Source organism: Ammospiza caudacuta, chromosome 1 (assembly GCF_027887145.1).
Source record: "Ammospiza caudacuta isolate bAmmCau1 chromosome 1, bAmmCau1.pri, whole genome shotgun sequence".
NCBI classification, from domain to species: Eukaryota; Metazoa; Chordata; class Aves; order Passeriformes; family Passerellidae; genus Ammospiza; species Ammospiza caudacuta.
Genome location: NC_080593.1, coordinates 38,132,047 through 38,145,515, shown reverse-complemented (window position 1 = coordinate 38,145,515; position 13,469 = coordinate 38,132,047). Strand labels below are relative to the sequence as shown.

Sequence of the window (13,469 nt, the reverse complement as noted above, 5' to 3'; positions counted from 1 at the left end):
ATGATACAAAACACACTTTCCACTCTGAACAAGTTATCTTGTCTACCCTGATCTTCATCTCTTTTGTCAGTACAATTCATTTTAGGAGTAGTGAATATTCAAGCGGTTGTCCAGAGTTATTTCCTGCCATGGTATAGACATGTTTTCTGTTCTATATGTTTGTAAACAATGCACAGCCTTTAAAAATCTTGGTTTCACTATTACCTGAACATGCAAGGTATCAGATATCTGCATGCTGTACAGCAAACAGACTTGGGAAGCACACTAAAGTGGCTTTCCAGGAAAACTGATGGAAGGTTTATTTTGAAACCTAATGCCTCAAATCCTTCAATTTTCCAAATTAGTGTTTTAATTCTGTATATTGTAAATAAATATATTTGGGTTGCACTGGTATAATTATACTTTGTGAGGGAGAAGAGACAATGTGTAGCCTTTTGGAGAAGAGTGAGGCCACAAGGTTTTTTCTAGTGGTTGAATGGTAATGGAAGCCTGGAGCTGTTGCTTTGAGCATTTTCCCACCTTCTCGTTTTCCATTTCACAAAAATCTTGCAGCTGTACAAACATATGCATTTTTCTCATGGTCATGGATTAAGGGATGTGTTGATCTGTAGATTCACTTGGTCTACAGCTCAGAGGCTTTGAGAGGGAGGAACCAGTATTCTCTTCTCTGATCAACTCACAGTCTTTCTCTACCACTCACAAAAAAACCCAATTATATATATACATATATGTATATATTTCTAATTCTGTAGACCTGTATCTCCTAAGGCTGCAGGTCAATTGCCAGCAGAAACAATTGGCTTACAAGATCACAAATGATGCAGATTTTCTGAAGGAGAAGTAAGTAAGCTCCCTACCTGCTTGCCAAATGACTAATGCACAAGCATTATGTAAGGAAACTTGTGCAAGTGTTGGCCAAATTCTTTCATAAATTAAAACACTGGAATTTTCCCAATGGTTGAAACCTCCATTTTACAGTCTGTATTGAAATTTCAGAAACTGTCATATCTGAATTTTTGCTTCAGAAAAGCAGTGCTGTTACCTTTCATAACCTCTGCTAAGGTTTTAAAAATGCTGTGTGATGCAAAGTTATCCTAAGAAAATCTATTTGTAATTTTGTCTGTATTGAATAGTAGCAACCTTAAGAGCTTGAGAATACACTTAATATAGTGTATCAATGCTAAAGAGATGCTTAAATGTCTTTATATTGGATATTGCAGAAGCTGAAGGATGTTCAGAAGTTTGTTGTTTCAGCTGCTGTTATTCTACTAATGCAGCCATACTGCAACTTTTAACCAAGGTTTTTGAAAGCTAACGCAAAAAACTAAGCCCTTAATTCCATATTTTTCATCTAAATGACTTTTTTAAGTGCAGCTGGTTTCATCTGAAAAATTTGAAACACTTATTGCCTTTTTTTAATGATTTTCTACGTACTAAGTAGAAGTAAGCAAGAAGTGATAAAATGCATTCTACATCATAAAAAAAACACCGTCTCTCTGGTAATCCCTCAGACCTTACACAGAATTATTCCAAGTTATTGTTATTAATTATATTATCCAGTTGGTAATTTTTCCCCCATTCTCTGTGTATTCTTCTCTTCAGTAGGGCTTTGAACTAGATTTCTTGACATAAGATCTGATGTGATAATAGAAATGCTAAAAATACTGTCTTTTAGGAAGGAAAAGTGGGTTTTAAAGAAAAGCCATAATGCTAAACTGAGTGAAGGTGAGGCTATGGAGTGATGATTGCTGCTGTTATGTAATCCTTCAAATTTACATGCTCATTAACAAATATTTATATGTCTAAAGGCTGTTGGGGCAGGCAGATTGCACCTATTCACCTAGACACTGTGTAAACATGAATATGAAAAATACATACAGTTATTAATAAAATAGCTACAAATGAGAGCAATTTTCAAATATTTGGGCTTGTATTAGCGCTTTCATGGACTCATTCATACATTTTTCTCCATTATAGTGTACATGGGAGAGAGATATGACAATGAAAAATAAGGAACCAGAACAATAGTATATTACCCTGATAAGGTGAACTTCTATTTTCTCTTTTTCTCTTTTCTAACAGATAATGCTGGATCTGAATGATGTCAGATCTAGTGATGTTTGAATAACTATCATGCACAAGAAAGGAAAAAAATTTAACAGAGGAAGCTGGGGTATGATTTTGTAAGTGCTGTAGTATTTACAGCCATCTTTAGAAGGGAAGCTGAAACCTTTTTTGTTGCTACAGTGTTGTGTTGTTAGGGAAAGAACTGCATACAAAGAAAAATGTGGCACATGAAGAGAATGACAATTTGGGTTTACCAAAGAAATTAATCAAATCTGTAATTATGGTCATTAGTACCCTTTCCTGCTTGGGGAAAAAAAATTGAACAGAACTAGCAGAGATTGCAGTTATTATCAGTCCTGTTCCTGTTGCTTAAGATTTCCTTCTTCAAATATCCCTCCATGATATTTGTTCTGAACAGACTGGAGCTCTCATTTTCCTATGACTAATGCCTAAGAACCACAGCTTTACCATGTAGTTACCTTCACTCAACATGACAGAACTTCTGTCTTTGCAACTGTTGGGCCAAACCTTCTGAAAATTACCTACATCATTATAAGTATTAATTTATGTCACTTCTAGTTTTCCAGATAACCTAGGCATTTAATGTCAGCCTTACAAGAGGATATATAGGAAAAGACCAAAGCAGAGCAAGAATTAGATACTTCATCTAGAACCGTCAAATATTTGCTATAGCCAGTCTTGTGCTGCCATTTTGATTCTTATATAGATTAATATGCAGCTACTCTCTTTTACTGTCACTGCAAACTAAGAGCAGTGATTTCTTTTAAAGCCTATTCTAGCTTTGTGTCCTAAAATACAAACCCATCATTGTTTTGTGTGTAATTGGTTAAATCAAATAAAATATTTGATTCTATGAGCTTTGAAAATAGGAGTGATATCTATGAGTGGTGCCACAAGGAAATACTTTTTGATTTTTACTGTTCTCTTGTGTGCAGAAGTATTTATATTATTCATGAGAACAGCTTTGGGCTAGAAAAACATCACTTCTTGTATTTTTCTTCTGTGGAGAACTTGCCTGATAAAATTATCATATTGACTAGATAAACACCCCAAACAACACAGCACTAATAACCTCTCTGTTGGATATGTGTGGATGGCGTCAGGGAGCACTACTGGAAGAGATAAAAAGGGGTTGATCCAGTCCCTTCTGACAAAGACAACATTTGATCAAAGGGAACTCATTAAATTGTCAAAGTAGACAGGTTTCTGTTGGTCTTTGCGTTACCCCAGGACCATTCATCCAGCTTTACTGTGGTTTACTCAGTATGTTTCTTCTGCCAGCTAATGTAATTAGACTAATAGTTCAGTTGGTAGCAGTCTGCCTGGAGGCAAAGACTGACACATGAGAGCCAACATAGATGGCTTGTGTTGCACAAAATAATTCTTTTATTAAAAAGAAAAAGCAACCAAAAACGTGTAAATTATACCAAGAACTGTGATGACACTGAGTTATTTAAAAATTGTGGTCTGTATTGTCTGTGAAACCCTCTGCAAACATAATTCAATGTTTTTGACTGTAATGATGACACAGGGCATTTCATAAACTCTCTGTTTCAGTCCTAGCCCTGAAGCAACCTGTGGTGGGTGGGAGAGAGGAAGGAACAGAGGGCATGCAGGCAGTAGTAAAATAATTTATTTTAGAATATGGACCCTGGTAGAGATTTAAGAACAAGTTAAATAGATGGTCATAGTAACTGCAGCTCTGAATAGTAAAAGAGTCTTTTCCAGAGACTCTGAAAATTGCAAAAGGTTTTTTTTTCCCTGGCACTCAACTGGATGCTACTTTTATAGCAAGAGTGCTCTTTTCAATTTACAAAATATGTTATTAACCATATGTGACCAGTCAGGGAAAGAATTCCTTGTAAAAACATTGAACTGAAGAAGACTAATAAAAATCTGAATGGGATACCAGGAAAATCAAAACAATTATTTACTCCAAAGAGTAAATTAAGGAATGGCAATAATACTAACATCTCCTGTACTGTTGTCTCCTCAATTCCTTGTGAAATCTGTTCTTCCAAATGTGGGCATTTGGTTTCTCAGCTACTTAAGGAAGACCAGGTGTTTTGTAACAGAAGTCATTGCTGATCAGTCCCTGGAACACATCCCCTACAGGCTCCACTTCCAATGCACTACAGGACAGATGTGTGAAAGGATGTCTCCTCCCTGCTCTCCCTGCCTGGTCTCCACTGAGAAAAGTTATATAATTGTGATGCTGGTACTGCAAGGGACAATTCCTGTGTTAGACACAACTTCAGTTATTGCCAAAATCAGATTTACTAGTTCATTGCTTTCCAGTAAAGGAAGTGAGCTGCTGTAAAGGGAATAGCTTTAATTATTCCTGGATTCAAGACAGGGGAATGCCATGAGGTATTACACTTAAAAGAGCAGTCAGAAGTCAGACCTTTTAGAAATTCTGAGTTATATTCCAGTTATTTTAATTTACTTCTAGGGATTCTATGACTAAATCTGTTTTGAAACTTAACATTAAGATGGAAGTTTTGAAGAGGACATTCAGCTTGCTTAAAATGCAAAAAAAAAATCAACTACCTGCTTAAAATGGAGAGCAATCCTTTCCAATCTGCAGTGCAGTTCACTTATTCTTTCCTTGTTCCATTTGATTAATGAAAGCAGTGTATTTTCTCCTCTTCTGCTGGTGATTAATACTTCTCCATGTTTTTTTCTTTGTTTTTGGTGGCAGATTGCTGGGGAGAGTTTCCACTGTAAATTGTTTTTGATATCAAGTTTTAAATAGGCTTTGCCAACCTACTTATTTTGTGAAAAATACTTCTCAGTTTGCAGCAGTTTATAGCCTAGACTGTGCCTTCTCTGTCTCTGTCAAAGAGAAGGGGAGTTTAGGAAGGGCCCTTTCAAAGCTCACTTCCATCACTAGAGTTGCCAGTGCAAAGTTAAAGAGAACAGCTTGCCTGTTGCTTCCTTTCCCATGTCTGCATGGGGTGTGTGGGGCAGCAGGAGCAGCAGTCAGAAACTCACCCATAGTTACTTACTGACCTTGGTAAGAGCAATATCTTCTCCTGGGCACATGGCGTGACTTAAAGCTCTAATGAGTTTTTGGGTAGGAAGGTAATACTTTGAAGCCATTGCAGTTAGTGACACAGAGAAAAGTTGCTCCCTGAATTCTCCTTGGGGAAATACTGTCTCCAGTACTGACTGGATATAACTCATGCCACCTGGACCTTGGCACTGATGCAGGCCCTATTTTTAAACATTATTTTGGGCTTCTGTCTGTGCTGGTGATTCGCACGGTGCCAAGGATGTTCCTGGACACAGAAATGCAATCATCCCTTCCCACTGCTGTAGCTGTCTCTGGATGACTTCTGGATGAAGCTGAAGCACCCAGATATGCCTAGGCAGTCTGGCATTCAGTACAAGCCAAGGAGCAACAGAGGCAGTTCATGTGCAGCTGGCCTGCTTTGGAGGAGCAGAGAGGATGATAATACAGATGGGGACTGTGTGCATGTGTTGGCCTCTAGAAAGAGACATTCAAGGCAAATTTATTGTACTGTAGGATGTCTTGCAAAACTTTTTTCCTTTTTGGGCTTTTAGCTTTTTCAGTTTTTTCAGTTCTTTGGTTTTTATTGGTAATAAACTCAACTGATGCTCAATTTCTACTCATGTACTAAGATTAGCTGTGAGTGTATTTTTTAGTATGTTTACTTTTACTTAAAGTTGGTAAATGAATACAGAGATGCATGAAGATGTAAAACTGCTGGTAATTTTTTCAGCATAGCCTCAAGCATGCAAAAATCCTGTTTGCATTTGAGTGTGAGCTCCACCTGTTAGGCAAACACTTTGTTATGATTTCAAATCAAATTTTCACTAGAGAGTACCCATTAATTAAGCTGTGAGAGTAATTTCAGCCAGCAGCTCCTTGCATGGGGACCCTTTCACTCATAGCCAGTGAAAGTTGGTCTTCTTCTGCCTGGCTGAGGAAAAATCTATACAATCATAAGGACAGCCCAGTGTCCAAACTCAATCACCAAGTGTCCCTTAAATGACCTGAAAAATAAATGGCTTCTCCTCATCATTTCCTTACCTTCCAGTCATATTTTTCTCAGCTACATTTGCCTAAGAACCCAAAACTCAGACATGGTGTGACATTTCTCTAACTCCTTCGCTTTCCACAGGCTTTTTACCCCTAGCTGTTGCTGTTGCTGCCAGCTCAATTAACCTCAACAGGAACGTAGTTGTCCCTCTGTGGTTGAAGATTAATGAACTGTGCTTTAAACCAAGAGAACTGCTAGTAAAAATTAGGTATAATTTCATTAGAATATTTTGTACTCCTAATTAATAAAGAAGGTCATCTGAGGACTTGACAGAATTGAGTTTAACTGGAGGAAAATATCCACAGATCAAATATATGAAGTTTGCGACTTCCTTTTCATCATCACTCTCTCTGTGGGCACCTTTTGTCACCAAACATCCTGTTTTCTGTCTCCCTGCCATCTAATCACTGCCAAGGCATCTTGATGGGAAGCATGGAGTAGAGGCAGCAGTAAAATGAAGTCATTTGTTGTGCAGCCAGTTGTTTCTTCATCTTGTTTCTGAGTGATGAGCACTGTGCATAATATGATTTATTTAAGTGTTAAAAAGCAGGGGCTGCTCAAAATACTGAGGTCATTGCTTCTCCACTTAGAATCCCAGAAAATTCCTGGTATTTGTCTTTCGTGCTCATTCTGGGAAATTTTGTAGTCCTTCAGTTTCTCAGTAATGCTTGTTTGGTACATTTGGGCAAAAGCTTGGGCAATACCTTAGAAATGTTCAGACTCACTTTCTGGATATTAAAAGTAATTTTGATAAACACCTAGACAAAGAAAGTTAACAAGGAACTTGACCCAGAAAGTATTGACAAGCCAGGATAGTGACAAGGAAAGGGAGACAAAACAGGTAAAGAGCTGTTTAAAAAACAGACCTAAAAAAAAAGTTCAAAAAAGACAGCTCATCAAAAATTTTCAAATACTATTCCTGGTTTTTCATACTCAGCTTTTTTTATTACTTCAGACCTCTTGACCCTTCCATTATGGCATAATAATTAGTATCCATCATGTAGAAGATCAGGTGAACACCATGGTTTCTAGTATTTCGTATTGTGCCATTGAAGGTGACCATAAAGTGATGAATTGAACAGTTGTCAATCATATATTTAGGTCTTTTATGCCAAAAAACCCTGTGATGTTTGCTATTTATGTCTCTAAATCATGAAGTTATTATTTTTTCTTTGAGAAAATTTATATGGGTCCTTCTGAGTTCTAAAAATATACTTCTATCTCTCCAAGTAAATATATATATTCTGAGCAGGATATACCTATAATAAATAGATTGAATCCAAGTTTTGAATGTAAAACTAAGTCTAATGACAGGATTATTGATAATATGATACCAAAAGATTTTTTTTGTACAATATATTGTAGAGGGGCCAGATATGCACCAACCACAAAATATACAAGTTTGTATTCTGCACATATAAGGGATAAGAAGTTGCTACATTTGAGTCAAAAATTTTCACAGTATTTTATTTAGGTGCTGGAGCCAGTGATGTGCTAGCACACATGCTTACATTTCAGCATATGAGAACAGAAAATCAGCTAAGTGCAAAAGTATCTGTCAGCCATAATTTTTTTGGAGGTGATACTTTGGTTTTACTCCAAAGTATACTCCACTATTCACTTTATAGATTCTAAAGAAATTAAGTCTTATCTTCAAATGCAATTACCACAGAAGTAGTGGAAAATGGAGTTTTCAAAGCAGCCCAAGGAAACTGAGGACACAGTTTTCTTTGTAGTCAGGAAAATAACATAGTGAGTCGCAGTCCCAGCCCTGAACGTGCCAGTATCAAGGGTCTGTGTGGGAGCATTGGCATGGGTTTGTTATAAGCTATACAGCCAGCTGATGATGTTCCTGCAATACTAAGTGATTTCATACAGTGAAATATTTCATATCAAGGTCTGTTTGTTATGAGAAAGGACGTGCTTTCTACCTTCTGCACAGGTGCAGTTGTTGGGGTTTTTTGGCTTGTTTTGTTGGTTTTTTTTTTTTTTCCCTGAACAGTGTTATGGGCCAAATGCTCAATCCTTTTATGTCAAAGGCGAAATTTGATTTAAATGAGACCAGAATGCATGGGTATGTGCTAAATCAGATATTTTTAAATGTGTGCCACTTGAGATTGCGGAAGAAAAAACATGCTCATAAATATTTGTGATTTGTTTGAAGTCAGAGTACATTTCTCTCTCTGTGGGTCTATTTATAGCTTCAGGATAAGAAATTCTTAGGCTTAGTGGCAGGAACTGATGAGTGGAACTTTCACATGCTCAGAAGAAAAACATGAGTTGTAATTTTCTATTTCTTCAGACTAAAGAAAATTCATGACTCTTGTAGCTGGGATATAAAATTAATCCTGCTTACTTAGGAGAACCTTAATCACAATATAGTTTTCCATTTGAACCATGGTATCTGTAGTACTCAAAGAAGTAATTTCTCACAGAATATTTTTTCATCTGTCTTTGTCTCTTGTTAAAACACACCTTTGATTTTGCCCGTGACTAAGATTAGATTGTAATGTAATATTTTTATATTTTTAGTTTTTATTCTGTTGCTATATTAAGACCAGAATCACAAATGGATTCTTTTGAATCCTGAAGTGTTCCTTTTTTTTTTTTTTTTTTTTTTTTTTTTTTTTTTTTTTTTTTTTTTTTTTGCTGCTGGAGTCCAGTTCTGTAAAATATCACCAATCAACTTCTATACCAAAGCCAAGCAGTGACAGTTGCAATAATGAATATTTGCTGTGGGCCACTGGTATGAAAATAGCACAGTGCTGCAAGCCTGCGTCACCAGAAACAAATCTTCCATTTGACTGTGGCTGAATTTCCAGCTCAATTTTAGAACATTTATAATTGAAATAGCTCTTAAAGCACTGTCATAATACAGTGTTAAGAAATGCTGATTCAGTCTACAAGGCATGAACTCAAATGCCTTCCTACTTCTTTTTGGTGTTGCTTTTCCTTGTTTGTTTGGTTTTTAATCCCTTATACCTTTAATGCTCAGCCCTGTATTTAAGGCACTGAACTCCAGACAGGCAGCAACACTAAAATATTGAAAGGGACCCACAATGGTTAGATTGGAAGTTCTTGTGAGAAAAGGAATTGAATTGCCTCTTTGTAAGCTTACTTGACAGCTTTTAGAATGTTTTATTCCTAATCTCTGCTGAAAATTCTAAAGTTTATATGTGAATGAGCAGCTTTGCATCTTTAAGTATTTCGTGACTTTTACATGGTGAACTTCAATGGCTTTCTATTTATGTTTTAATGTCATTAATGTATTTGCATTTGTAGAATATCAAGTGTATTCACATAGGGCACTTCTTAAAATGCAGAATAAATGCACTGAACTTTGATTTTTTTTCCTGATGACCTTTACCATTTTTAATTTTTATATACTATGCTGCTTTCATTTGTGCATTTCAAAATACCCTCAAAATATTCAAAACAGCTAGCATAATTGTCTGTATTTTCTTTTAGCTTTTAAATAATTACATAGTAAAATATTAGATCAGAAAAGATACAGAAGGTCAGATACTTGAAGCAGCATAAAATCTGTTGTAATTTCAGCTTTTATTGTTTTATTTCATTCATTGCCTCGGGTTTTCCTAAGGAAAGTAAAGAAATTATCATCTATATTTTGCTTAGGGCTAAATACTGACCCTTACACTGCAAAGCTGGCAGTGGTGATTGATGTATATTTCTAATTTCCTGCAAGATTAGAATGAGCACCAACTTTGCTATCAATCCTGAGAGAATGTTAATGTCCTCTTTCCCCTGCCTGGGCCATCTGTCCCTTGCCTTCCATGTCACCAAGAGAGTACATTGGCTAAGCCTACTACTGTACAGTAGTACAGGATGCAGAAACTGATGTTTAAAAGCAATGTTAGTGCTTATAAAGTGACTGGGTTTGGATTTGAATTGGGCTTTTGAGGAAAATAATTCACTGCAGCAATTTTTGACTGAAGGAAAGTAAACATTCAATGGATTCTCTGGAATGGGAAAGGAGTGACTAGTTAGCTCTACAATTTTGTGGACAGATCTTCTAAGGCTTTATTTTTTCATCAGTTTCCCAACAAAATGCCTAATATTTAAATCTTTTTCTTTTGAAACCTTATAAAAAAAATCATAACTAAGAAGACACTCTTCAGCAAGGTAACCTCATTCCTTCTGCACTGATATTTGACATCCCCAGTACCTTCAGGATATGAAAACTTCCAGGCACTCTTTCAGGGAAGAGAAAACCAAACTGTGATTTGACCTTGAGTGGGACTTTGTTTTTTGCTACATGCTTTAATGCCTGTCAATACCTAGAATATTCACGTGAAAATCTGCTTTCTTGGATTTATGAATAATAATTTTTAAAAACCCTCTGTGAGAGTATGTAGAAACATGACAAAATATACAATGTAAAAAACTTAATAGAGCTTAAAGGGTTGTATTCCCACTGACTGAAAGGGAATCATATTTGTGTAGATATTTGTTCAGCCAGATTCAAGTCCCCCAGTAGGAAATATTTCTGGATTTGTATAGGTAGGTTATTCCCAGGCTTCATAAACTTTATTATTAGAAAGAATTTCCTCACATCTAATCTAAGTCTCTCTTGATGTAATCCAATAGTCCTTGTTCTACTAGGAGGGATGAGGGAGAAGAGTATATTCTCTTATATTTAGCTACCTTCTACAGATATGAAAACACTGTCAGTGCTCGCTCTTTTTCCTCCATATTCACAGTTCATGTTTTCTAAATTTGTAATTTATTTTGGCTCCCTCCATCACAAACCCTCTCTTGTTGCTTTGCATTTGTATTGTTTATGAATTAACAGCAAAGCAAGTAATTCTTGGGGTTTTTTTTGACATTGATGTCCCCAGGCTGGACACAGGGCCTTCAGAGCTGATCAGAGGAGGAAAAAATACCTCCTAAAGCTTTTGCTTTGCAATTTCAGTGTGGTGGAGACCTGTTTTATAGCACAATGATAGAAGAGATCTGTGTTCATCATGTCTGCTACTGAAAGATTTTTCTGAAAACCAAGCAAATAAACAAAGAAAACAATCAAAATTAAATATACAATAAAATTTCCCCAAATGCAGTACTGTGGTTGTTGTTCATCATTCTGTTTTAATAGATCAGATTAAATCTACTGAGTGTGGATTCCTGCAATTGTCTTTACTGAAAAGCATCTAATTTTCTAAACTGTTTCTTCAATGTATTAAAATTGTTTTGAATCAGGTTTCTCAGTGTGTTTGCCCCACTTCCAATTTGATATTGCCTGCTAAGCTATTAGGAATGATCTCCATTAACAAATTTTGGAACAGTACTAGTCTGCAATGCACCACTGTGGTGCAACCAGTTAGTTGTGTCCCTCCTGCATCAGAGCATGTACTTAGCTCTCGAAGGCAAAGAGTTGCTATTTTGTCTGTTCTGGTGGGGGGCAGTAAATAAAGCATAGTACAGGCAGAGCATCACTAATACCAAGTAATGTATGAAACCAAAGTGAGCCATGCTGGAAAGTACCCAAATCCAGGCCTATTGCAGTGAAGTAACCAAGATTTTTTTTTAAAGCTACTACTTAGTAGGCTGAATATGATAAAATGCAGATCTGCGAAGGCAGAACAGGTCCTGTCCTTTGTGTCCTTCTCATGTCCCCTACCCACCATCTTCTTCACTGCCTTCACTGCTGCATTTTGCTGTCCTCCACCCTGCTAAGTACTTAACAGCCACATGATACTGCCATATCCAAACATCATGTATCAATGATTCAAACTAAAATATCATTGTGTATTTTCTTTCTCCTTCATTTGATAAGTATGGGAAAAGCACACGTTCTTAGCTGCAAGAAATAAGTTTCCAGATTGAGGTATCTATCTTGCTTGTAGTCTTTCCAACTGATAGGCAGAATGAAAATTGTATTAGTGTTTGTTTAGGTCTCAGATAGGGAATGTTATATATACAATTAGTTACTGTTATTAGTATGTATCATTATTATGTAATAATGAATAACAATGTGTACTGTGTATTTATAATTACCTTCATTCTTTTAGTGTGGTGTTGTGAAAAACCAAGTGAAGTATCAATTTCTTTTTTTTTTTTACCAGATATAAAGGCTGATTTATTCATTTTAGTTGTATTAGTAGAAGATGTTAAAACTTTAGCTTGGCTACCCAATCAGCATAAGTATTATGTTTTACTATGGCTGTTTATGCCTCTGAAGTTATGTGTATAAATTTTAACTGCCTGTTGTGCTGGTCATTTTCATGACCTCTTTTATTGCATTTTTCTTCTGTTGTACAGTACATTCTTAATGACCTTTTTGTTCAGTTTATGAGTTCTGTGTGGGCAGACTGCAGGAGACAACACATGGTTTTCTAATACATGGGAGTACTGTATTTTGTAACCACACAAAATACAAAGGAAAGGGTCAGGTTTAGTTCATTACCATTAGTCAAACCACCACCAGAACAATCTGCCTCTCTGTGTCATCACAGCATTGGGACGTCAGCAAGCCAACACCAAAGGTCAGATGATTTTTTTCTATTTGTTTTCATTTCTTTCCATCTCCTCTCTTTGCCCACAGACACAAACACAGGGACACCAGCAATATCAACGACGACAACCGTGGAAATCCGGAAGAGCAGTGTTATGACAACTGAGATCACCTCTAAAGTGGAGAAAATCCCTACAACAGCCACGAGCAGCAGCACTTGCCCTTCCGTGGAGACTGAGGAAGAGAAAGCAAAAAGACTGCTGTACTGTTCACTATGCAAAGTCGCTGTCAACTCTGCCTCGCAGCTGGAGGCGCACAACAGTGGTGAGATGGAGCAGTGCTTGCTTGCTTCCCTTTTTTTTTTTCCCTTCTGTCTCAAGAGCGCTGCAATTATCTTCCCCTGAATAGATTAGATCTCTTGCAGCAGGGGACAAAGAGGTGGCAGAAAACTGGCAATTACTTGGAATTCATTAACTATTAAAGTATAAAAATGACAGGCAAAGAGGCTTTCAAAAAAGAGAAAGAAAAGAATTTATTGCAAGTTGCAGATTTTCTTACACTTTAGCCTTTGCAGCTTCAAAACCTTATTGAGCTAAATGACAGCTCTATTTCATTACCTTTGGTGTTCAGACTTCGCACAGTTTTGCTTGTGCCAACTAGCAAACTGAGGATGAATGCCATCAGCTTTGTTTGAAATTTAACAAATTAAGGCTGAAAGAGGGAGCATCAGTCAGGCAGAGTTCAATGATGGGAGTAAGAGTTCTTAGCTCCATATTGTCTGTTAATAAACAACTTCTTAAAATTATGTATATTTTCCCTTTGTTTTCATCAACTGATAGCAG

At 36.6% G+C, this 13,469-nt stretch overlaps 1 protein-coding gene across 2 annotated transcripts in view; it reads left to right on the top strand.

Annotated features, from left to right (window-relative positions):
* Positions 1 to 13,469, top strand: part of ZNF385D (zinc finger protein 385D) — a 332,326-nt gene that overhangs the window by 304,227 nt on the left and 14,630 nt on the right. For both annotated transcript variants that reach the window (XM_058814676.1, XM_058814667.1), the window contains one exon: positions 12,718 to 12,951. In XM_058814676.1, coding sequence (XP_058670659.1) covers positions 12,718 to 12,951 — 234 coding nt within the window. The remainder of the gene's footprint in view (positions 1 to 12,717; positions 12,952 to 13,469) is intronic.